The 26,942-nt window shown below is 37.7% G+C and overlaps 1 protein-coding gene across 1 annotated transcript; it reads right to left on the reverse strand.

The window, feature by feature from the left end:
- Window positions 1–9,978: 9,978 nt before the first annotated feature.
- On the reverse strand, window positions 9,979–26,435 carry suclg1 (succinate-CoA ligase GDP/ADP-forming subunit alph). The gene is made up of 9 exons (XM_086083623.1): window positions 26,310–26,435; window positions 24,847–24,947; window positions 21,291–21,407; window positions 20,906–21,118; window positions 20,567–20,624; window positions 19,954–20,037; window positions 17,956–18,107; window positions 12,898–13,086; window positions 9,979–10,370 (listed from the first exon to the last, which is right to left on the reverse strand). The coding sequence occupies exons 1-9, from the start codon at window positions 26,341–26,343 to the stop codon at window positions 10,344–10,346; spliced, it is 975 nt and encodes a 324-aa protein (XP_085939749.1). The 5' UTR covers window positions 26,344–26,435; the 3' UTR covers window positions 9,979–10,343.
- Window positions 26,436–26,942: the final 507 nt, after the last annotated feature.

Genomic DNA, 26,942 nt, shown 5'->3' on the forward strand with positions numbered 1-26,942 from the left:
TTTCGGCAGGTGTAGATAATAATACTTTATTATTGGGACTGTACTCAACAATTAACTGCCACATCTTGGCAAGCTACATTATTTTTGATAAAATGCAAAGATTGTTGTAGGGATTTGGGGGGGAGGGGGGGGGGGGTTCTTCATTGCCCACCAATTTCTGAAAGCACTGCTACTTGTTTCTCAGGACCTCACTCTGACCACAAGCCCCCCAAACAAACAAAAACAAGCAGTTTGGTTAAAATAAAAACAAAGATCATGAAGCAATTTCCATATTCCGAGTACATGCATGCTATAAGACAAACATCTACTGAAAGGTTTTACTTCTATTTTTCAGATTAAGCATATGCCTTTTTTTTTTCATTTTTTTTTTACAGCGCGATAAGACTCCTGCTGCTCGCTACCTCATTTTCTACAGCGTGGTTAGACCCGCGCTGCTCATGACACTAACGCCAGAGCTACGTGCCCCGAGCGCTTGCCAGCCCTTATAACAAAAGTATAACAAAACATGTAACTATAGTGTTTACATGATTAGCGGATAGCAACAATTCTACGTCTGCCTTGATGAGTTGAGTCTTCAGGAAGGGGTTTTATTAAAATTCTGAGCTAGTGTTACAAATTCCGACATATTATGTGTACCTTAAATGCATCCGTAGTTGTAGTAGAAGCAGCACACCAGAGGAGATTTTTGCTGTGGCGAATGTGATTGAGAAGGATCGTTGTCTTAATAAAACTGTGGGGGACATGTTCCCCGCGTCCTCAGTTGCCAACGGGGTAGATGCCAACTTCCAGGTTTTACGCATCAGCGCCATTTCCGCCCATTACTGGCCGCGTTCCAACACTCGCACTCCCACCCCTGCGCCCCCCAACCACGCGCTCCCGCTTATCGGCGAGAGGGCGCCTCGGCTATCTGAAATGCTTCGGGCACTGAGACAGACACTACACACGTCGCAAACCGGAAACGGAAACAAAGTTGATGGGTGAAAACCCGGAAGTCGTAAGTCCCGCCTCCTCCGTGGCATATAGTCCACTGTATAGCGACCAATTTACCGACAGCAGGTCGAGCGGCGAGCGACCTGGCTTCGAATGAGAGCGCGTCTCGTAGTATGACCTCATCCATGGACGGCGTAATAATAATCATTTGTTTTATATAAATTATGTTGCTGAATTTTTGTTTTGAAAGGCAACAAAACTACTTTGACATACCAAAAAATACAATTATTAAAAAAAATAACGTTTTTAAATGGACAAAGGGGCACTTTGGGCATCAGTGCCCAAAAGGCCCTGGCACCCATCCTTTTGCAGCTTCATAAACTGCGGCCATTTATTTATTTATTTATTTGCTTGCTTTTTTGCTATACCCTGGGTTGTTTGACAGTGGATTACATCTTCAGTTTTTCATTAAATACAAAACCATAATTTATAGTAACAGCATTAAACACTGAACTGCTGATTAAACATAACAGCAGCGGCCGTTTATTGCGATAACCCTGCTGTACACCTGCTGAGAGTCCTGATGTTGTGTACATAATACATCTCATCTGTGAATGCAACTGGAAGCAATAGTCCCTGAACGAAGAGTCTTAAGGACAAGTTGCCGTGAAAATGTGGATTTAAGTAAATGCCTCGAACACCTTCAAACAATACCATCCATCTCACAGGTATCTGTTGGAACAGTGCACGAGACAAATATTTGCGCTAGAGATAAAAGAAAAAAAGCCAGGGGTTCAAGTCCCACACCTCGCTGAGCACTGCTGGTTTCAAATTCATTTTCCTGGTGTATGAAAGCAGAATTTAGTGGGCACATAGATTATTCATCTGTAACCCTAGCACAACCACTTAAGCCCTGTATCTCAACAACACAGCAAATTGTAAAATGCTCAGGAAATACACAGCAAGGGTTGGAGATATTCATGAGGCAAATGCAACATCCAAAGACATCCACTTTTAAGCCGGAATATGGATTCCCCCTCTAGTTGCTATTGATAAGCATAGGGAGGCCTTGTGAGACCCACTACTTTAAAACATTGTAGTCAAGATTCACTGGAGAAAAAAATATTGTTGACAGCACAACTGATCTTTCTGTCTCTGCTTTCTCTGTACAGACGGATTGGCAAGAAAATGAAGTTCATCCAATTTCATGTTTGATAAGCTCTTAAGTGAGTGTAAGAGATGGCCTTAGATGCATAACCGATAGCTGGAAAACATCTTAAAAGCGATGATGAAGTGCTCAATGCTCCCTTGCTCTCCTTCATCCCCACCGTAGCATTTTCTCCTTTCATGCAAATGTAGGGGAACGATTTGAAACGAGTTACCATAGAGATGATTACCAGTTTCTGCTGTGAATAAGAGAAAAAAGGAACTAATAGCATTGGAATATACACCGAGCAAAGGAAAAAAGATAAACACACTTGGAAGGGAAAAACATGTCATTTTATGAAGGTTTTCCAAGGCTATGGCTATCAAAAACAGTCTGTACTTGAACGACCTGTTAAATAATAATGGTTTGGTTTTGTGTCTTTACAACAGAGCACAATAAAGTAATTTAAGTGTAAACTGTATAATAATAATAATAATAATAATAATAATAATAATAATAATAATAATAATAATAATAATAATAATAATACATTGAATTTAATACAAAGACAAGATATTTAATGTTTAAACCACTATTGCAAATATTAACTCATTTTGAATTGTATGCCTTGAAATATTAATAATAAAACTGATAACTATTGATTGGTGTCTTATGATTATTTTTTAAATGAAATGTTGTATTGTGTTTTAATTGTATAAAACCAATGGACGTGTCAATTCATTATTATGAACCTTTAGAAAATGATCTGCCTTGTATAAAACAGTCAATTGTTTCACTCCCCTAATTTTTTCTGCCAAAAATGGCAGATGTTTTCAGGAAAAAACAAAACAACAACACTGCTGCTCAGTGCCAAAGCAGCAAACAAGGAGGATTTTACAGGAGGATAAATATTGGATTTAGATTCACCAGGTAGACGGAAACATGTCCGCGGTGTTTGTCCAAAACTATGTTGTGTGAGACGATGCAACCAGATGTTCACTATACGTACTGGTATCATTTAATTAGTTTGATTCTCACAAGTTGTGTTGCATTGTCTTATTTTTTTTTTTTTTTTTTAAAGCAGAGCCAAAGATATTATGCACTTTTCATAATTTAAAACAGTTCCCAGGATAACACACCACCAGATATAATAATAATAATAATAATAATAACATTTGTTATTATTATTATTATTATTATATAACATTTATTATTATTATTATTATATAAGATAAGTATTTTTTGCATTATGTCACTACACTACTTTGTTGATGCTTATACAAGTAGGTGTTGTGTGTCTTTGCTTGTCTAAAAGCACTTTGAGTTTGTTTCCTTGTGTATGAAATGTGCTATAGAAATAAAACGGAGTCGCCAAATTACACAGACACTTCAGGAAACATCCACTAAATATCCTATTGCTAATCCAGCAGCTCTCCTTACTTTTGGCATTAACATAGTCGTGCTGCCATTTTGTCTGGCCATCGCTTGAAAATGGCGCATCTTAGCCCAGCCTAGCTTCCAAGTCATGGGTGGAGAAATATATAAGAGGTATTAATCAAAAGATATACCTGGTTATTTAGTTACAAAATGTATTGGTGGGTATATAATAAAACTAACACAGCATTTCCATAATGTGGTCACCCCTATTTTGACTTTTTACAGATTCTTGGAGTTTTGGAAAATGCTTGAATTTCAATGTTGCATCGTAAAGATTTGAAGTTTAGATGAATTCATTTAAAGGGTGTTTGTAGTGATGGGAAAATGAAGCTTCATGAAGCACTTGTAATATTTTTTGACTCCCCTAGATGGTGCTCTTGGTTTAAATATAAAGCCTAGTGCAAAGGAAATTGATTACATTTCCACTGCATCTTTCAACTAAGAGTGGCATCTAGAGGAGTCAAAAAATATTACAAGTGCTTCATGAAGCTTCATTTTCCCATCACTAGTGTTTTGTTAACTTTATTTATATGGATCTTAATCACAAAGGAGCTTTACATGCCCCCAGTTAACAAATATTAATGACATCCCCTGATCGAAAGTAATTGAGCTTTAAAAAACTTTGCGAACCCAGCTTCATGAAAAGTATTGAACTCTTGAAAAAGTTTAGCCTTGAAGGCAAGATTTTTAGTATCCACGATTAATATCATTTTTTGTGTTTTTTTTTTTTTTTTTACTGGAAAACAGCAGCTCCCATGTGTACTTTGGCTTGCTCACTAAAATAAACAATAAAATAAACTCACACTTTTTGATTAATAATTTGTTGTATGTTTGCACTCAGCCTCCAAAAAACTCTTGACATTTGACTTGGAAGATAAATATCAGAAAGGCTGCTGTTTTTTTTCTAAAAAATATATATTTGGCTAGGGTCTTTTATATTCACTTATCATTCTCATATAAATAAGATTTGCCTCTCCTCTATCCCGGCTGTCTTAAACTTTTAACCAGAAGCTTGCTATGACTTTTTTTTTAATGTTTGAAAAGTCAGATGAATTGCCTTGCTCTTTTTAGAATAAAGGACGTATTATGCAATATTAACTTTTTAATTGGCTACAGTATATAGAAACAGATGGTTCTCTGGAGTGCCTGGCCATCCATCAAGTTTGAAATATAATATCCAAGTAGGCTACTGTGTATCATTTGTTGTCAGCGTATTTCTGAGCAAGCCATTCTATTTTTATTTATTTATTTATTTATTTTTACAAACTGTGGTGCAACAATTCAGTAAAACTACCCCCAATACACACACAGACACACAAGACACACCAGTAAAGTGACTTTTACAAACTGGTTATTGCACAGATATAGTTCACCTGGAAGCTGGCTATTAGGAGAGTCTCTTTGGGGTTTCAACAGCCGTCCTTGCTGACCCCATTTTGTAGCCTTCCGACCTGTGACCTTCAAATCACTGGAGATTTATCCTCAGCCTTTTCCAACTTGTTGTTGTTATATGGAGCTGCTTCTACACTGGATTGTGCTCTTCCTATCAAATTGCCCCCTGCCACACTAACACTGGTATTAAATTGGATGAAAGGACAAAGAGAAAATTGTGTTAAATCTCAGAGCAGTAGATGTTGAGTTTGATGGAAAGGCAGCAAAGAGGAGAAAATCTTAAAAATATATATTTTTTTGTTATAAAGGAAGCAGCAGGAAGACCGCCGTCTGAGAAAACTCCACAGGAAGTCCTGTGAAAAACTTCTTCAGCTTTAAATTGCTCAAAAGTACAGGCAAATTTAAAGCAGTGTTGTGAAGAATTCTCTGACTGCAACTAATATGACAATCAAGAGCTTGAAGAAATCATCCTTCCTCGACATCCTTTGTGTAAAATCAATGTTATAATATCAACGCGGTGCTCTAAAAGACTGTGGGTGAAATGGACACTGGCTAAAAGGATTCACTCCTGCAACGAGAAGCCAGCGTATAAAAAAGACAAAGTTGAAAGGTTTTTCATCAGAATGTTTAATGGTTCCCTCGTGAGCTAGGATGTTTTATTTATCTCTTAATTAGAAAAATTAATGTGCTGTATAATGTGCCTCGTGTTCTGCAGCATCTACAACAGCAGACAAACTAAAGAAAATTCAAACCACAACATATACCTCTGCACATCAAAACTCATCTCTCGGTGGGATTAGGACACACTGCTGACAATCCCAAAGGGGGGAATCCTGATGAGGAGTCTAGCAACAGCTGGCGGGATGTGATAACTGTGCATGGGAGCTGAACATTGAAGGTATTACTGCAAATAGAGATGCGTGTAAACACATCTCTTTACAGGGAAGAAAAATGCGCTGTCACCCCGTAGGATCAATATTGAAATAGGGGATATAATCTTGGATTACTACTGCTAAATTTACATGGCACAAGATATGAAAAGGAATTAAGATTGAAGAGCAAAACTGGATAAAGGATAATACAGGGAGCAACAAACAGAATACATATTAGAGTCCATGGGTGCAAAAAGGTTTATCAATCTTTTGCAAACAATGAGTGACAGACTGCTTTTTTTTTATGATTTCCACTGCAGTTGTAGTGCACTATATACAGTGTATTGTATATATATATATATATATATATATATATATATATATATATATATATATATATATATATCCATCCATCCATTTTCTTAACCGCTTATTCTTCACAAGAGTCGCAGGGGTGCTAGAGCCTATCCCAGCTGTCTTCGGGCAGTAGGCGGGGTACACCCCAAACTGGTTGCCAGCCAATCCAAGGCACACAGAGACGAACGACCATTCACACTCACAATCACACCTAAGGACAATTTAGAGTGTTCAATTAACCTGCTGTGCATGTTCTTGGAATGTGGGAGGAAACCGGAGTATCCGGAGTAAACTCACACAGGCACGGGGAGATCATGCAAACTCCACCCAGGAAGGCCGAAACCCGGACAAATCGAAAACCGAAAATGAAAAATGCTTGGCCTAAAACCAAAACGCTCCCAAAAAATTATACCATTTTTTTTTCAAGTCGGTCCCCACATTGGTATTTAAACCAGAAAAAAACACACGTGTATGGGCCCCATAATGTAGCAAAAACAAAGGTACACACACAACTATTTCCGGGTGTCCACACACAACAAAGATAATGGGGAAAAAAATCAATGATTTGTGAAGCCTCTATTGTAGACATTACAAGGACTCAAATCTGTTTTCTTGCAAATCTCCAATCTCATGAAAATTCATTGTGAAACTGCCTCAGTACTTCTTTAAATGTGCCTTGTTAGAAAGCAGCGATGGGAGAAAAAAAAATGCAAATGATCGCATTCACTGCAGATTTTACATAACTGTACTGCATCGCGCACGTTTCTTCTCTATTCATTGTGAATGATACTGAGTGGAGTCAACATGTCAATTCCTTTCCTAGCCTGTTGTATCTTCATCATCATACAGCGCACAAATACATGTTTCTGAAGAAGAAACCAATCCCACAGATGATTGAGAGCAAAAGCGAAGGGGCTCTACTCTTTGACGCCTATACATCGCCTTCTCTGTCCTCATTCTTGCCCTCAATTCCCAAAGCAATCTCAAGTCAGTGGTTCTATTAAAACAACACAGCCTCATGCAAATTGCTACTGTCAAGCCTCTTGGTTTTATTTCTTGTCCTGAAAACAGCTCGATGCTTTAATGGAGACCGCGCCGTGCAAACTTTACACCATCAGGTAGGATCAATGAAATCTATAAAACAATCTGACAATGGCCATTGGCCCACATCCATGTAAAATGAGTATAAGGTGACGCTGAATGGACGAACACTTAATTGAGAGTGAGCGCAAACAAAGCATGTAATTACAGCCAAGGGCAACAAATCTGAGCTCACCTATGCAGCTTTCCAGTCTACAACGTTTTGCTGCCGGAAATGAATTATCCTAATTGGCAGATGGCAGCGTGCGCTATTGTTTGCTATTGCAGCTAGCAACTGTTAATGATCCACCACACACGCTAAGTTAGCTTCTACTCATCCATGAACCTGCATTTGAATTGAGGGTGGAAGAAAACAACACTCCTCCTCACCTTACATGTCTGTCTGTTTTACTGTAAAAACGTTTTAGCGCAGTATGACTCATGTACTGGTTGCCATTTTTTTCCATCTCAGTGCTATCATCGCATCCTTTAGCTATAATGTGCTAGGTTTTCTATTATTCCTCTCAACATTAACAGCACCTGCCAGTTGTGGCGCTTTATTAGTAAACACCAGATTTGGGCAAGCAATTACTTAAAAAATAAATAACAAATAAATAAAAGATTGTTTGTCAATTCCCAGTTTTCAGATCTGGGAGCACTGAAAGTTAATTTTTAATGTAAATATGCTGGAACATTTTAACGTTTTGCGTTTGCTATTAAACCCTGCAAAGTTTTATTAAGCCACGTTTAAAGGAGCTAAACACCACCAAAGGTTAATATATGCTCTTTACAATACACATTGGGAAGCGTTCCTCGCAGCCTCACAACTTAAAAGTGAGATATTCTAAGCTTCTATACATATACAGCAGGCCTTGAGCTCCACTGTCAAGTCATTATGTTAATTTGCTGTGGCAGATTAAAAAGTAAGCAAAAGAAATATGTTGTAAACAGTTTCGCACTGCATACACAGACTTATCTGCCCTGGTGAATGTGATGATAAATACTAAATAAGCTTAAGATTGTTTAATATAAGGCGTTGTGCGCTACATTAAATTGTTTAGCTCATTTGAAGAGATTGTGTATGAGCAAAACAGCAGTAACCTTATCTTACCTCTTCATTTTTCTTCACTTTGTTTAACTTTATCCAGTGTACAGTAATGGTGATGTGTTTACCCTATAAGCTGGGTGTATGGATTTCTTTATTTTCCTTAATGAGAAGATAAACCGCATATTTGCATTTGCATTTTAGTTACATGTTTCTTTCTCATTAGAATAGGAAAAGATTAACAATGAAAAATGATTAACAGTGTGTGAACTACTTGATATCAAGTTAATTTCGTTCACAAAATGTATTATGAGTTTAAACTTGCAACCTAGGAAACTCATTTGTCATGTTAAAAAGAACTGCAGTGACATGTGTATTCAAAACATTGCAAATTAAATAAGCAGATGAAAAAAATAGCAAAAAATAAATTAAAATAAATGTGACTGTCACGGATTGAAATTGGTTTAAAAGTTTCACACAATGTGGTGATTTGTTTCTAACTTGACAACACTGACTTCCCCCCTCAATTTTCAAATTGTTGATGGTAAAAGGTACTCTGTGCTTTCCTTTCATCTCTATTTATAATGACGTACGATTGTGACATTTTCCCCGATCTGGAGCGGGTGGTTAGGATTGTGTTCTATAGGTTGGGTCGTGTTTTGATGTTGGTGTATTACGCTTATGCAGTCATGATTGTGCAGATCAGGGGGTCATTGTGTTATGGATATATTATGCTTATGCAGTTACTATATCCCTTATGGATCATGCTTATGCAGTTATGCCCTTATAATGATGGTCAGTTGTTATGCACCTTTATGTGCCTATATTGTTCTACGTTCCTTACGATAGTGCTAATGTAGTCGGTTGCTATGTGCTTTGTGTACACCCCCTGATCAGTTTGCCAAATATGAAGCCCCTTTTCTCTGGTTAGTTTAAAGTTAACCAAACTGATTCTAATCGAGGCCATTGTAAATTATCTCTATAGTAAACTTTGTTAAAGAAAACTGAGAAACTATTCTCTTTGTATTTGGTTTCAAAGGTTGGTGTCCCTGATGAGATGAGTGAAGGTTGTAGTGGCACTGGCACACGCGCACAAACACCTGACCGAGGTGCTCCGCCCCATTAAGCTCGCACTAAAAATGGTCAATGTTTGCAGGCAAATATTTTAGCAAATCCTTAGTGACAACAGGCAAGATGACAGAGCAAAGAGTTTTGGTAAAGGAGACTGCTTTTACAATGTCAGCAGGATATAACAGGAGCAAGTTACATCTCAGATAATAAAAGCTTTTCAGTCACCCTTTTTGGGTGATTTCCTCCTCAGTAGGTCACCTCCGTCTGGGTCGCTTGGCATTAGTCAAAGAATGGTCAAAGTTTGTGAAATGTAAGATAAGAACTCTAAATTTCATTTTGCCATGAGGAAATTCCATACATTTATTTGAAGATTTTTGCCTTAACATGTACTGTATATAGAAAAGCAAAACTCCTAAGTCATTGCCTTGCAACTTGTACTAAATGTGGAACGGGCATAAAGCAGCACAGGTTGTCACAATTATGCCAACTAATTTACACTTAGATGCACCATTTGAAATGTTGTGGTTCTCATGTTGCTTTCAAATGGCAGGAACCAACTTTAAAAACAAAAAGCTAAATGGCAATAAAAGGACTAATGTAGCAATGACGTCTCCAAAACAGGAAAAAACAGAAAACAGGGAATCAGCTCATGATGATGAGAAATATTTCTTATTCAGGCGGGAAGCCATTTACAAATGATGGGATACACTTCTTACAACAGGTGCAGTGAACCAAAAATCACAATGGCAGTTTTCTCTCAGCTTTTAACATTATGTGGAGGAAAGTAAATTAAACCCGCAAAGCTGTTACATGGTGTGTATAATGGCCTCTTAAAAATACTAGCAGGACACTATTTCTTTCTTTCATCATGTGCAAGTTCATGACAGAATTACAATATAAACGCAAAATGTGTGCTCATGGTTGCCAAGATAGGGGTTGGAGAATGGGGGCATTTGCACATCCAGAATCAGGTTGTTCATCTTGGAGGTCGCACGTCTTCTCGCAAGTCTGCTCACAGCATCTTCTTCTTCTCAAACTCCTAAAGACAAAAGAGAAAAGCAACAGGGATTCAAATGACACAGACAGAAGGGAATTATTTATTCGTGTTGATATCTCACAGCTCTTTTGAAAGGAGGAAACAGGCTGCGAGAGCAGAAGAGAGCCTGTTTATAGTTTTCCCTACAGTGGCCCTCGCATGCCTGCAGGTTCACGACCAAGTTGCTGTTGCGAAAACTACTCGCGTTCTGTGATTGATTAGGACAGCTCGGCAATAATCTGATACAGTTGCTTTATTTACAAAATCAGACCGCGTGACTATAAATGAGAAGCATTATGTTTAGCAGCCGTTTATTTAAATGTAGTATTCAATTTCAGACATATCACACAAAAGGTAGGATGACAAAATGTGTCCTTCCCTTGGAAACTTCTCTTCCATGGGGTGTGGGGGCGGTAACTTAACGCCAATGCCATTTATCAGGTCCGCAGAACACACAAGGACTCACTGCGTGGCCCATTCCAATGAGGCTTGGAGATATCTAAAGGTATACTGCCACCCTGAGGAAGCACTGGGCCAATGATTTAAGCCCCTTCAAAGCCTTTAAAGCCTCTTGTTGTTCTGGGAATAGGCAAATGAATTAAGAAGCCTTTTGGTGGGTCAACATGGGAGTTGTGCTTGATTGCAAACAGCTGCTTTAACAAGGAGTCAGCGGGGCCCAGTCATTTGGGACGAGGCTGTTAAAGAAATAACAGTGTAAAGACATGGAAAAAGGGAAACGAGAAAAGGGAGAGATGGTTGTGTTGCAAACAGACGCTTTGGTGTGGTACAAGGGAGAAAACCAGTGTTTGTGAAAAAGGGGAGGGGGGGCGGCTTTGACAGGAGATCGACGCCTGACATGGAGTCAAAATGAAGGAATGGAGGATGCCACTCAAAAAGTAACGCCAGACAATGGCTTTTATTGAAACAGCAGCGAGAGCAAGAAAACATGTCAGGAAAGAAGTGCAACACATTTAAAAGGAGAGCAACGGCAAGCGCTCGGCCCACCTGTGCCACAAAGTGTGACGACAGACGCAGGGTGCATCAGAATACATTTCATGAAGCAAAATTGACTCACGCAAGAGTGCGTGTGCGAGCTTATTTCGTAAACAAAAGTTAAGAAGGTTGTAATTATTCTTGCATATTAACGAAGTCGTCAGATGAACAAGTTTTTTCTGATAACGCCTTCCTGCACCAGAGGCACTCTCATTCCAGCGGCTATCACAGAAAATATTGCATATTTGAATTTGTTTCGAGCGATGTCATCCGCAAACAGCTTGGGAAATATGAAAGTGAATTGTATAAATTAGTGAATTTTTGGACAAACATCTAAATTACTGCTACAGCTGCACAAATTAAAATCTCATCAGAGGCATGAAATCATTTAATTAGTTGTTGAAGTCAAGTATATTTTTGTGAACAATATCAAATGATGTTACATAAATCCATAACTTGAAGCAACACTTTTCATGATTGCAAAGGCGCAGCAAGAAGAATATAATTATGTCTGTCCCTCTTTATCGTATACATTTCCCAATGCAGATAAATGTGGACTCAATGTGATCACTTGCCAAAGTTGAATATATACATACATATACATATATATATATATTTTTTTTTTATCTAGTACCAACAATTTTGTCCTCGCGTGTACTGTATATACACTCAGTGCAGTGTATGTTTAATATGATGATGACGTTTGGATATGGATGTCTGCAAATTAGATTTTACTGACAATCGTGCATTACACAACCCCCGTTTTTTTTTTTTTTTTGGTCTCCTAATGTAATACAAATCTGCCTTAATCTACATTAGCATTGATATTATCTTGCTTCCAGGTGATGTTGTGCGACAATGCTTTCCCCACAACCTAAACAGGTCCGCAATGGTCCCCACACACGAGGCATAGCGGCTCCTTGCATTTCTTAACCACTTTCATTACAGCAGTCGATGAGATTAACAGAGATGTATGAACACTGCGTGTGGTGGTGCGGGGCAAAATGTGCAACCGCACTGCACGTTTTTCCCAATTACACTCAATGATCATGAATTAAACTTACAACAAAAAGTGCTTGTAAATCAGTATCCACATGCGGAAGAGCCAGCAGTGGTAATGAAAGTAGAAGATGACAAATGAGTGTAATACCTGCATCCCACTTTTTATACATCCTTTTAACAACGCTTCTCTTGAGATGTGCAGAAATAAAGACACAGCAGCCTTAACTCACCCACTGTCAAACGTGCATATATTAAACGCTAACCTTCTTTATGGTATATTCAAATTGCCAGCTCATACTTTCTACTACTACACAAAGAAAATGTATGAAGTAGCATTTTGTATCATTTTGCTTTCATCTCATTATGCTCAACATCCTCAGTTAAAAAGAGGATACACATAATTCTCCCCCTGAAATGAAATTGAATGCTTTTCAATTTCTGACGAAAATTGGAGATTCATCAGTGCGTGTACATAGCAGGATTTAATTGCTCATGTACGCGAAGATGATAGTTTGCAATTTAGGAAAAGACCCACCTTGAACATCGTGCTACCCAGCTGGGCAGGCGACATGCTGACTACAACTCCAGCAGACTGCAGGGCAGCAATTTTCTCTTTGGCGCCTCCTTTTCCACCAGCAATGATAGCGCCGGCGTGACCCATCCTTCGGCCGGGAGGAGCAGTTAGCCCGGCGATGAAGGACACCACAGGCTTGGCGCTCGCACCCTGGACGCATCGCCAAAGTGAGGAATAAGGGGGAAAAAAAGGAGGTGAAAAGACCCACTAGAAGGATAATCATCTCATTTCAGAGTGTGAGGACTTTAGCAAAGCATCCTAATGGCATCGTCATAGGCAGGACAGAAAGAAATATAGGAGAGGAGGTGTGCATAAATCAGGGCAATTTGTTTTCTGCACCTGCATTTTATTCATTCATTACAAATTAAACAACCCATGTCCTCCCATTACAGAGATCTGATGATAAGAGTCTTATCCAAGCAGCCGTCTCTGTCTCAGCCCGCATTATTAAAACAAAGGGTCAATCAAGCAGTTTAATTGCATGGGTTGGTAGATGACCAGATAGGGGCCAAGGCGCCTGCCATCTCAAATCATCTCATTTCTGAGATGGTAGTTAGTCATGCAGCCACTGATTAGCTCAGCGCCTGTCTGTCTATACTGCTTGCTCCTTGATGGATGTTGCGCTCAACAGTTTAGATCATTTCCAAGGTGAGGAGCGCTGATATTTCATTCGTCGCAATAACATCACAACTGGAAAGAGGGACTGTGTGTGAGTACTAATATAGCGGTTCAAATCGTACTTAAAACACATGCACAGCATACAAATACAAAGATACAGTGTAATCTCTAAAGTTGAATGCCCGCAACGTCAAATTCTACATTTGGTTAATATTGGGAGGGTCGTGCTTCTTAAAAAGACACAATGCAATGCAAATCAATTGTTCTGACGTGATTTCATTAAATTTGCCACTCCAGACAACAATACCTTTGGTCCTAGAGTACCAACTTTACTAGGGATGGGCGAGTACCGATAACAGGCATCGGTATCAGGCCGATACCAGGAAACATTCCACGGTATCGGCACTCGCGACAAATATCGATACTGGTATTGGCCTCCGCTCATGTGGCCATTTTTCGGTAAGGAACTTAAGGCTGAAACGGTTATTTTTTGCATTTATTATAAGAGAGCACATAAGTCTTTAGTTGTAACAATTTAATTAGCTCTGAAGTGCAGAGAGATCTTTGTATATTATATAGTATATCGTCATTGACTACTGCACTGCTATGAGATGAATGACAAACGGAGACTGTGAAACCGGAAGCGGAAATACAGAGCACCCTTTCGTATTAAAAGCATGGATTTCAAAATAAGATATAATCAAACATCACACACTAACCAGCTTGAGGAATTCTTAACATGGTAGATATTACTAAATTACTTGAAGCACTATTGTATTGAATTGAATTATTTGCACTTCACTATATTCCTTCAACCACATATTTTGATTGGGACTTTTTTTCTGGCCACTGGATTATGTGTTTCATTTTTTTCATAAATTTTTTGAAATTCCTTTTATTGTGTGCTTTATGCAAAATGAATTTTATGAGCAAATTGAAAATATATATAATTGCCATTAATTTGATGCAATTTTAGGGAAATTTGCTATAGGATATATATGTGATTTAAAAAAAAATATCTGTCATTCTTTTTATGCATCATAAATACAGTCCTTTCTGGACTATAAGTCATACCTGACTATAAGCCACGCTAGCTACATTTGGGGAATACTTGAGTTTGTTGCACATATAAGCGTCACCCGACTATTTTAACGTTACCACGCCGGGTTCCCGCTATTTTCCTTTCCATAATGAGGGCGCAAATTGTCTCACTGTCGTTCTGTCTCTCCTACTGTATTTGGGTTCACTTGGTTTGTTTTGCTTTGCCTGACGCTCTTGCGTTTCCCTTGTAGTGCGCCCCCTTGTGATCTGGTGGATAAGCCGCACCTTTGTACTAGCCGCAGGGTCGAATGCAAGTGAAAAAAGTAGCGGCTTATAATCCAGAAATTACTGTATTAATGGTAACGACATTTGGTATCGGTGAGTACTGACGATTTAAGTATCGGTCTAAAAAAAAGTGGTATCAAACATCCCTAAACATTACATTACATTTACTTTTCGGACATTTCTACTGAAGTAAGCAGTTCAGTTTAACAGGGTGATTCAGTGGGAGTGCTGCTTTATTCAATAAACAAGTTTTTAAAAAGTAAAGCTTATACCACAAATACGCCCTGATGAAATACTGAGATGGATGCATCCACATGGGAAGCCTGGCATTTATCTAGTTCAGTCTCCGCGCAGCTCACATTACTATGCAGTGTTGTTTCCCCAAAATTACAAAAGGGTTTATGTAAGCTTGAGGGAGACAAGCTGGGCTAAAAGTCATGACGCTGAAATGGGATGAAAGAAATATCACTAAACCTTCATGGAAGCTTGGGCGAAAGATACTCAAGCAAATTATCATACGCTTATCCTGTGTAAGACCTTATTTCTGAATTCAGGAATCCAGCAAAACCCCAGTAAGGCTTGGCAGACCTTTGATACAAGTGACTTTTAATACCATATTATGTTGGCAAGTACGGCAGAAATTGATACCCAGTGAACCTTCAAATGTACCCTGCATTATCAAATCTGACAACAGAACCTAGAAGGAGGTGCAAGGTTGTTTTCTTGGATTTTACACAATTATGGGTATTGATAAACTAACTCTGTCTCCAGCCATTTAAATCAATGAATAATGAAGCTTTGTTCCGCCCAACATGACACAAAACTATAAGCCATTAAAACTGATAATTTGCCAGGTAATGTAATCTGCATTCTGTGGCGCCCAGTGTAGAATGCAGAAATATAAATGCTCTAAAATACAGTGCATTTTTAATTCATCCTCAGAACATGAAAAATGTGGTCTTGTTAAAAAATTTGTTGTAACGAGTTCTAATTAAGGCATTGTTTTTAAAGAGTTTTAGCCTCTTAATTGGTCATAAAACATTGCATAATTTATTTACAGTATTACAAATAATATCTATAATATTCATCTATCTGGGCCAATAATTTGTTGTGACAGTAGAACAATTAAATGCTCTTCCCCTTGATGTCAGAAGTGCAATCATACAATCAGCGTAATAGCTTTATATTTAACTAAATTTCACACATACAACGTAAACGTGTGAGTAAACTGCGACATGACCATCATTATAAATACTTTTTGTGACAGTTGTTTGGTGGTGTGCCATTTTAAATGTTAAAATGTGCAAAAATCATGAAGTTAAACCTACTTGAACTGTGAAAGTGAACCTTAATTGAAATTTACATTTAAAAATACAACTAGTAACTGATCAAAATATGGCCACATATTTGAAAAGACACAGGTCTCTCATTACATTAAGCTTAGTGGGCATGATGTAACCTCTAAATAAATGAAAGCGTTTAATGGTGAATGTTGAAAACTGAAAAATGAAAATGCTGGAATTAATCCATGTTATTAATTACTCATTTGCAGTAAAATTACTGACTGGTGTTTGCACTTTTTGTTATTTCCATTTGTTACAAAAGTCCTGTTGCAAAATACCAAACATCAAAGTTTTAAATTGGAGCTTTGTACCGTTCCTAATTATTAAGTACAACACTTTTTGTGTGATGTTTTCTACACATTCGGATTTCAGTGAAGGGTAGGCTGCCTACTCTTGCTTGCTTCATTTGAACTGTGCCTCACTGTCAACACTTTGGGTGACGGGTTGTGTTGGTTGCCGTTTGTACTTATTTGTGGAAAGAGAGTGAGGGAGCGAGAAAGAGAGAGACAGAGAGAGGTTATTCTCCTGAGACGCTCGCAGAAGATTTGCATGCATTAGAGTTACTGAGGGTAAATCAAATCAATTTCTCAGCTTCAGTGCACCATAAACACACAAAGAAATACAGAAACAAAACACACAAATACCGCATACAATAAGTAGCAAAAGTGCGGGTCTTGCCTGGATTTAAAAATGTCAATTACATTTTCTTGCTGCACAAGCGAATTGTCTCGCTGCTCTATATCGTCACAAAAGACGTGTACATTTGAAAAACATGCCTCATGAGTAGAAGACTCAAACACCCATCTGTCTTTCGTCTTCATCTTGACCATGTTAATTACACGGACTTTGCACACAAAACGGGGGAGGACTTTAGCTGTAAACTGGGAATTAGTCGACTCATCGAAGCTATTTGTTTGCGGCACCTGGAAGTTGTCGGAACCAATATTTTGTGCTTCTGCACAGACTCTTATTGGTGATGTACTCCGACCGGCATTCACTACTACTAACTCAGATGCTTTTTAGGGTTTGTTTGTGGTCTCAGACTGTATAGGGAGAAAAATATCATCGCTACATGTCTTATGTTTGTAACAAAACATTCTGCATCAAAATCGCCAAATAAATAAAAGAGTTCTCATGAATTTATTGGAGCCAACACACATAAAATGGCGGCCCTACATGCGTCAGCAAAAGGAAGGCGGTATCTACTGTTAGCAGGGTTCGCCAATTCCGGTCCTCAAAATCCGGAGCCCCGCATGTTTATATGTTTCCACCCGCAAGCCGCTAGCACACCTGATTCATTTAATCAGCTTTCGTATCTTTACTATCATACATATATATACATATATATACATATACATATATATATATACATATACATATACATATACATATACATATACATATACATATACATATACATATATATATATATATATATATATATATATATATATATATATATATATATATATATATATATATATATATATATATATATATATATATATAAAATTATTTATTTATTTGTTGGGGGGCGATAAGTCGATTCATCGATGGGAAAAAAAGTCTATTAAGCACTATTTAGCTGTGATCAAGAAGAAACGCTATCAGAGATTGCATTGTGTTGACTTTACTGTGTTATGTTTGAAGATGATACCTTATATTAAGACACTAGAAGTACTGTCACTAAAGGGTAGGAAAAAGAGTAAGTAAATAGGTTGGTGTCCCTTACGGAGTTGTGTTGTTTAAGATAGTTTGCTGCATTCTCCTCTGCATTGCCTCCAATCTCCCCAATCAGGATTATGCCCTCCGTCTTGGGATCCTGCAGGAACACCTCCAGGCAATCTATGAAGTTCGTACCATTGAACGGATCCCCGCCAATACCTTTGGAGGAGACAAGGCAAATGTGTGTTGTGTACCCATGGATCTCTCAGGATCATCGGTGTGAATATTTGAGGACCACAGGGCAGCACAGCCTTAGAACGGAATGCAAAGCAGGCGAAACGAACTTTAAGCCTGATACGGTCTGATCATCACAGCAGCAGCGCGCTCTTTCATGGCTCCTCATTGGGGATTTGTGAAAACAATTGAGCACAGTCGGAATTGCTTCTGGTGAGCAAACAAAATATTAATAGATGGATTTACTTTGAGCATGATTTTTGTGTATTCTACATCTCAAGTGTATTTCGTTATTCTGCCTCATCAGGCAGTGTGCTGACTCCTACGTTCAACGACTTCCCAAAGTATTGAGACCTCCGTACCTTTTGCACACTACAGTACTTTTCATTCACATTCAATTTGGACAGAAGATGACTAACTATAAAAGGTTCTCAATATATTTCGGATTCACTATAATTAGTGTATTGCGCGATTTAACGACTTTAGAGTCTGGTTTCTGTCTATAAGATGTTTATTTTAACAATTACCATCTTACGGGTCCTTTAAGATGACGCCGAGGGAATTATCTGCCCCTTTCAGAGCAAAAATGCTAAAAGTTAAAGGCTTGGACTGGGTGCTTATTAAATTAGCTTTAGCAATACAGCATTAATCTGAAATTGGGGGTAAAAAAGAAAAGTTGAACTATGATCTACAAAAGGATCAGAAAAGAGATATTCTAAAGCTATGGGACCTGTATTCCTCACAGCAGCCAGCAGGGGACAAGTTCAATGGTTGCAAAAAAAAGGCATTCGACTGTAGGATTTCAGTAGCTCAGATTTACAAGTCTATTTATGTTGCTTTTGTCAAGTCTTCTTCTAACAACGAAGATCATGCCAGGACATGGTTAAGTCCAAAATAGAAATGAAAACATTCAGGAAAAGTTAACTTTTCCCCCCCTCTTTGAAAGGACTTTTCTTTAGTGGTACAGAATATTTGTTCCACTACATTTTATCTGTAATGTTTCCTATCACATCCAAAAAGATTGCCACGAACATTAAGAGCCACTCGGCGCTTTGTAAAAGTATTTCCACTGGAAGATTACACCTCCAGAAGCCCAATCTTCACAGGCAAACATCAACAAAGTTATGTGAATCATAAAAAAAATAAAAATACCCACCAATTTTAAGAAGACGAAAAAGTTATGAATAATAATCAAAGAGAAGCACATTAACAGCAAAACAGATGACAGTGATATTAAATATTGTACCAACGGTAATTTTGCTGCAGCCCCGCAGGTCAGAGTCAGACTATAAAGACTCTGTCGCAGTACCACCAATAAACCACTTTAATAAACTCAAACGAAACGAAACTCCATTGCAGCAGCGGCCTTTATGAAGTCAGACTGGAGGACACGCTATAATTAAAATGTCAAAATCATAATGAACCCAAGTTGTTTTTGTGTTATTTTGGGTGTCAGACTTGACCTCGGTTACTGGTTGGAAGATAAATTGGCCATAAGGTTTTGTTTGCATAAAATAACAAATTTTCGTAATAGTAAATAATAACTGTCTGCGCTTGCCGTCATGAGCAATTGATACTGACACACTCAATCGATCAAGATAATATTCAGAGAGCACAAACAGTATGAACTATGTAAAAAAAGTGACAATATGGAATGGTTCATGATCGACTTAATAATTAATTTCTTAACACAGTGTGGCAAAACACATCAGCATATTTCATTTGAATGTGAACAGGAGAGCACCAAAATTGTATTTTGTTGTACAGATGATGGCACTGTGAATATGTGTTTAATGTTAAAGCAGCATGGATAACATCACTGTGATCTTACCAATGCAGAGGGACTGGCCAAGGCCAACTTGTGTAGTTTGGTGCACAGCCTCATATGTCAGAGTTCCTGATCTAGACACAATACCTAATAATAAGAGAAAAATGTTGACAGTTATTATGTTGTTTTTGGAAAATATATCAAACATAGATAGCACTTTTCAGATTCATTCACATTCACTATTTCTATTAATTTAATTGTTTTCCCTTTTTTGTTAAGAGGATGAAAACCTAGAATTGTTTTTATTGTACATTTAGAACAAATATAAAAAATTAATTAATTAATCGCGAGTTAACTAGTTAAGCCATGCAATTAATTACGATAAGAAAATGTAATCGCCTGACGCCCCTAATTTTTTGTAAGTGTAATTAATCGCATGACCTCAATAGTTAAGTCACGATTAATTGCAAATGTTATATCTGTTCTAAATGTACAATAACAAAATTCTAGGTTTTCATACTTTTTTAACAAAAGTGGGAACAATTATAAATAGAAATAGAGCAAATGAATTTTTGACGTCTATATGAGTGAATGAGTTAAAAACCGGTTAAATAACATTTCATTTAATTAGTGTGTGAAAACAATTATAAATAAATAACCATTGTGAAAAACTTACCAATCCTTCCTTTTTTGTGAATGTGGCCAGGCATGATCCCAATCTTGCACTCCCCAGGCTAAAAATGAACAGTTCAAATCAGAACAAAAGACAACAAACAGTTCAAGTTCAACCTTCTGATGCAGCTTAATTCATGAAACATTTGGCAAAACATCCAATTAGCTAGTCTCTGTTGAGTTTGCACTGCATAAATACATATAAATAATCTCCAAACTATTACTTACAATCCTTTGTAATGGTAAAAAGGAATGCAATGTATTTAATTTGAAGATCTTGAGCATGTGTGCATTCAGGCTTTGAACATTAGCATATCATATTCATATATGTACACATGCTTACATTAATGACTCCTGGGCAGTTAGGGCCAATGAGACGAGTGGCACTCTGGCGCAGGAGTCTATGTTTCACTTTCACCATGTCCTGCTGGGGGATGCCCTCAGTGATGCACACCACCAGGGGAACCTCAGCATCAATGGCCTCAATGATGGCAGCTGCAGCAAATGGAGGGGGCACGTATATCACGGTGGCATCAGCTCCTGTGCCTTCCTTTGCCTGAGGTAAGAAATGAATGCGTTGGAGGTGGATTAAAAATGGCAACCGTGAAATTGTTAAACACTGCCATCTAATGTCCATTTGGAAGAATGACTCCAAACACACATTCATTTTCAAAATTCATGTTTTACTTTTGAAAGTTTTGATTAGTGCTGGACAAATTCACACTGACCTCCTTGACTGAGTTGAAAACAGGCAAATCAAGATGAGTCTTGCCCCCCTTGCCAGGAGACACACCTCCGACTAACTGTGATCCATAGTCGAGAGACTGTTGACTATGAAATGTCCCCTAGGTGGAAAGAGAAGTCAGTGTGTGAATGAGTGTGAGATGAGGATAGCTCACTGCTGCAGTGTTTCGCTCAGAGGAATCAATCACAAGAGACAAAATGCGTCATCCAGCATCATCTCGCATCTTTTACCAGGGCAACGTTAAAGAATACAAAAGACAATCAATGTGCTTCTGTGGATGAATATGCTGGTACAAATGCTCATTAAGAAGGAAATGAAATGGTCTCAGCAGAAAAATAATGACCTGGGTGCGGTTTAGTCATTGCGATTGTACATTAACGCTGGGCTTTATAGCCTTAAAAATAAACCTGATTCCCCAACCAACAAAATCAAATATTCCTATTTAAATCCATTTTCCCCTTTGATTTTAGAACAAACATTTGACAATTCAACAACATTGACATTCAAAACAAGTTTTGCTTTATGCTTCATCCTGGAAGGGAGATCGCTCCATATTTGGTCTCTTTTCAAGGTTTTACTTTCCGTCAAACCACGCCCTTGGGTTTTGAGTTTTTTCCTTGCCGGGCAAGGCAGTTTAGATCATGGATGTCACTAATCTTTGTGGGCTTGTGAAGAAGCCCTTTGAGACTCTTGTGATTAAGGGTTATACAAATAAACTTGACTGGTATTAGGTTTATTTCTCGTGATACTAAACTAATTCACTGTCATTGACGGCTAGAAACGTCAAAAATTAATTTGAACTATTTCTATTCGTTTAACATTTTTCCCACCTTTGTTAACAAGAGTATTTTATTGTATTAGAACAGATGTAAAATTTGTGATTAATCGTGAGTTAACTAGTGAAGTCATGCAATTAATTACGATTAAAAATGGTAATCGCCTGACTCCCCTAATTTTTAATAATCTTTTCTTTCAAAAAAAGACAAAAATAATTACAATTATTTTATTTATTTATTTGAAAAAAAATAAAAGATTACTAAAAATTAGGGGTGTCAGGTGATTACAAATTTTAATCGTAATTAATCGCATGACTTCACTAGTTAACTCACGATTAATCACAAATGTTATATCTGTTCTAAATGTACAAAAAAACAATCTAGGTTTTCATACTCTTGTTAACAAAAGTGGAAAAAAATGTTTAACTAATAGAAATAGTTCAAATGAATGTATGACGTCTATAGCTGTCAATGGCAGTGAATGAGTTAGTATTGAAACTGATAAACAAGTATTGATTTTTTTCCTCTAAAGCCAGATTTGTTTGTTTTGTTTTAATAACTTGCATTAACTTCCACAAAAATAACATAACTTTTTTTTTCCTATTGGATTATTATTTAAAATTGTTTTAACCTTTTTCAACGCTTTGATAACATGACTGCTGTTGCACTAAATATGGGCATCATGTCTTTGGCAATGCTCAGCACAAGTGGCTCTGTCCACCGTGTGCTCCATTCTTATCCTACGGAAAATATTTTGAACATGATTCCGCTCATGTTGTCTTTCTGCTGGTGTTCGAACTGTCTCTTATTTTTAGGGGCAAAATGCAACATTTAAGGGCAGTCTAGAGGTCTGAGTAATGCTGATTTTTGGCCATCGCTGTTGCAGACCATCTCTTTAGTCTGATGTAAACAGCTTTAATTATCCTATAATTAAAGAAATTATATGGTATAAGAAAGCTGCATAATTTTGCCAATTTGGCTTAGTGATAAGGCCGTTATCTTGATTGAAAAGTAATCTTGTTACTTAGACGCCGTTAATTACGTTTACAACTGTTTATTTGAACACAAACTATATACTAATAACTATATGAGGAGCACTCTTTTTTTCTATGACTCAAAAGGGGGTGAATTGTGATAGCATGTCTAATCTTGGTAATCTGAATATTAGGTATAAATACTACTCAACGGCTTTTATTGTGGAAAATAAACATGAGAAAACAGCCCAATGACTTGTGAATTAGTTCATCAAAGCAGACGAAAGTCATTTTCAGCTCAACAAATCCCATCAGTTATTCGTCTGTTAATTATCACTGAGGATGCTGAGACAATGCCATGTGGCAAAGGGTCATACTGCAGAAAATGATAAATTAATGATTTTGGCGTACAGATTACAACAGATTGATTAAGAGGAATTACAAACTATGAATCAGCACTACCATTCAAATGTAATATATCCCTCCTCTCTGTTAGCTATGCTGTCCCCCCCTTCCCCCACCACTATCACCATTATTATTGCAAATGGGACAATCACCACTATCACAATTATTATTGCAAATGGGACAATCAATTTGAAGAATGGCTTGCTTATCAAGCTAGAACACAAAATGTATTCTCAATACCCCTAGCTTCATTTCTCATCTTTTTCTAATTACCTGAAGTGTTCACTGGAACCATTTTATTATGTTGAGGGCAAAATGGTGGATGAAAAATGGCATGGGGGTTATAAATCAGCAAAGATTCATGTTTCTGGACTGTCAAACACATTTGTCAAGTTTTGTTATTCTCCTTGAGCACGCGTGTTCAGAGTGTACCAACTGTGTTTTGTCCAAGTGCTTCTTACTGATTGAAACAAGGACTTGCACTCAAATGTGGCCTTCAGCTTTCTAGTTACCGCGTGTTGGTGGGGGGAAAATAACAAATAACAAAATATCTTCTTACTGTTGAAAATGGCTGAATGAGTCAAGCAAAAAAGTATAACTGGTTGAATGCTAGTTGGCGTTAAACTGTTTTAATTTTCATCCATCCAAGCATCATCTGAACTACTTATCCTGATGAGGGCCGCGTGTGTGCTGGAGCCTATCCCAGCTATCTTCGGGCAATGGGCAGGGTACACCTTGAACTGGTTGCCAGCCAATCACAGGGCACACACAGGGAATTATACTGACATGTAATTTGAGAGGGAACTGAATTTCGTATGTATTTCTGGAAGTGTGTATATGAGCAGGTAGGCAAGAGGTAAGCAATGGGCTCTTTGTACATAATCTCCCGCATAGCTGAAATATGGGTCGGTATTTTCCAATTTTGAACATTTGCATTATTCTGCATTTCATTTTATTAAAATTTTTTCAGAGCAGTTTTTATTACACACACACACAGGTTTGGGGAATCCAGGGCCAAAAAGTAAAAAGCCTACTACAGATGCTTCTACTTAACTGGCAGGTAAACAAGCTCATCTCCACCTGTTGAGTAGAAAAACCTGTGTGGCTAAAATCAAACTGTTACAGGGTTTGTTCTTTCTGGACCTGCTTTCCACAACCCTGTTCACACAGTCGCAGTAAGTTCCATTTCTACTTCTATGGTTATCAATAAACTTTTGCTCTTTGCCATCACTGGTATCTTATTGTGGTGAAAATAAATCAAACTCAAACAGAAAGAAAAACGCAATAAACTCGGGGCTTACATCTAACTGTACATTTTTAAAATCTCTTGTTTGTGGATGATGAGTGGTACAAACTGTTTGGATGGTAAAGTTTAGGAACAAACCTGCTTTCCTGTGAAACCTTGACAGATGACCTTAGTGTTCTTGGTGATGTAGAGGTTCTGTCTTGTTCCTGTGTAACAGTGCCTGACGCCACTTTGCTGCACTGAACCAAGACAAAAGAAAACCCACATTGCAACAAATAATTTGCAATTTGCAACAACTTCACACTAGGGGTGCACCGATCGATCGGCCTGACGATTTATCGGCCCCGTTTTCCTTAATTTTGGAATATTCGTAGTCGGCCGATCCCTTAAAAATAAAGGGTTAGGGTTAGGGTTAGGGTTTCTTTTCCACCAATCTCATCTACCTCCTCAGAGGTCTGAAAAAGTCAGCCACTGTCCTGTTCTGCTGAGATGACTAATAGGATTTTTACTTTTATTTGAGAGAACTACTTCATGTGCAGTTAAAACAACCCATTTGTATTATTTCACCGATATTGTTCAATGTTTTCCAATAACAAGTTTGGAACACTGAAGGTATACGTTGCTTGTAATGGAAAAAATAAATCGGTATCGGCAAAAATCGGGATCGGCAGGTCAGACTTTTTAAAAGATCGGTGATCGGACAGAAAATTGTGATCGGTGCACCCCTACTACACACATTATTATAATTATTATATAGGCAAACAAAGCACACTGTATTAAGAGGCGGTACCAATTCAAGTTAATTAGGAATAGCATACAATACAATTGACTGGACTGGATTAGCTGGTTTAGTAAACCAATGTGTGCATAGTGTAACAAGAATGATGTGTGTGCATGTACGTGGATATAGGGGAGATGCAAGTTAAGGAAGGCATCCTTATGTTGAAACTGCAAACATTAGAGCTTTATATGTTGTTGTTTTGTTTTTGTTTTTTTACTCAATAATGACAATAGTCCAATCTTAGGTGACATATGTAGCAGTCAGGATTGTAATCACACTCAAGACTGAACTTTGGTCTATTGCATCTCAGATACACAACTCGTCACTGACTGTGCAAAGTTCAGTTGCAAACTCAAAAAGGTGACGAGAAGGCGAATATAGCTTGCCATGAATTCTGAAAGCAGGCTGCCAATACTGGCTGAATTAAAAAACAATTGCATTCGTTACAAGCTCAAATGTGCTACATAAATATATAAAATAAAAGTAGTTCAATGTATGTTGCGTGCATGAAGAGCAATGTTAGGTCATTGTTGAAAAATCGCCCTGGCATTATACTTCATAGCTGCTGTCAAGGGGTTAAAGTTCTGGCAGGGCGTTAGCATAAACAAGCTAGTTAGCATAGAGTACCTTTACACTCAATTCAAGACGCTAAGGTTGCTAACTTGTCTGCTAGCATGCTAACTGTCAAACAACTCTATGTGCCACTTACAGCAATAGCAAAATTAATGAGCAAGCTAAAAGAGCTTATGCGCAACACTCAAAAAACAGTTGTGCAATAATGAAACAGTAATTCGATGAATGTATTATGATTAATACTTACAAAGCAGCCTGGCAAATAACCTGCAATGTGACATATTCGGTCATTCACCAATGACACTTGGAGGCTCGGGACCTTAAACACGAATATTAGCTGGCCATAAACATCCCTGTTTCAAAGTATAACAAATCGATTGACGTAAACAAATACTTGTATTATTGTTTGTACATAGATATTGTAAAGGCATATATATATATATATATATATATATATATATATATATATATATATATATATATTTAGGCTTTATGGCATTTTTTTCCTGGTACTCTTCATAAACTAAGACGACATCACATATAAGGAGTAATATTTTCAGGCATAGAAGCGGCTTCATAGAGCTGGTGCAACGTGGGTGTTGTAGTGTTATGAGAAAAGCGACAATTATCAAAATCAAACACTGGAGGGCGCAAACAGAAAGCAAATAGGGCTTGGCATCTTGTCACACCAACATAGACACTAGTGTTTGGTCAAATCATGTCGAGGTGGATAAAATTGGGACATGGATGGATGTATAACTAAATAACAAATTGAATTTCAATAATCATTTTAATGTATTTCTTCACAATACATTATCTCTCATTCTTGGTTCACAGTGAGACAAAACCTGCATGTTACCACAGAAAAGGGCAGAATGAG

Source organism: Leptonotus elevatus, chromosome 8 (genome assembly GCF_054856555.1).
Source record: "Leptonotus elevatus isolate MCC_2025b chromosome 8, RoL_Lele_1.0, whole genome shotgun sequence".
Taxonomy (NCBI): domain Eukaryota; kingdom Metazoa; phylum Chordata; class Actinopteri; order Syngnathiformes; family Syngnathidae; genus Leptonotus; species Leptonotus elevatus.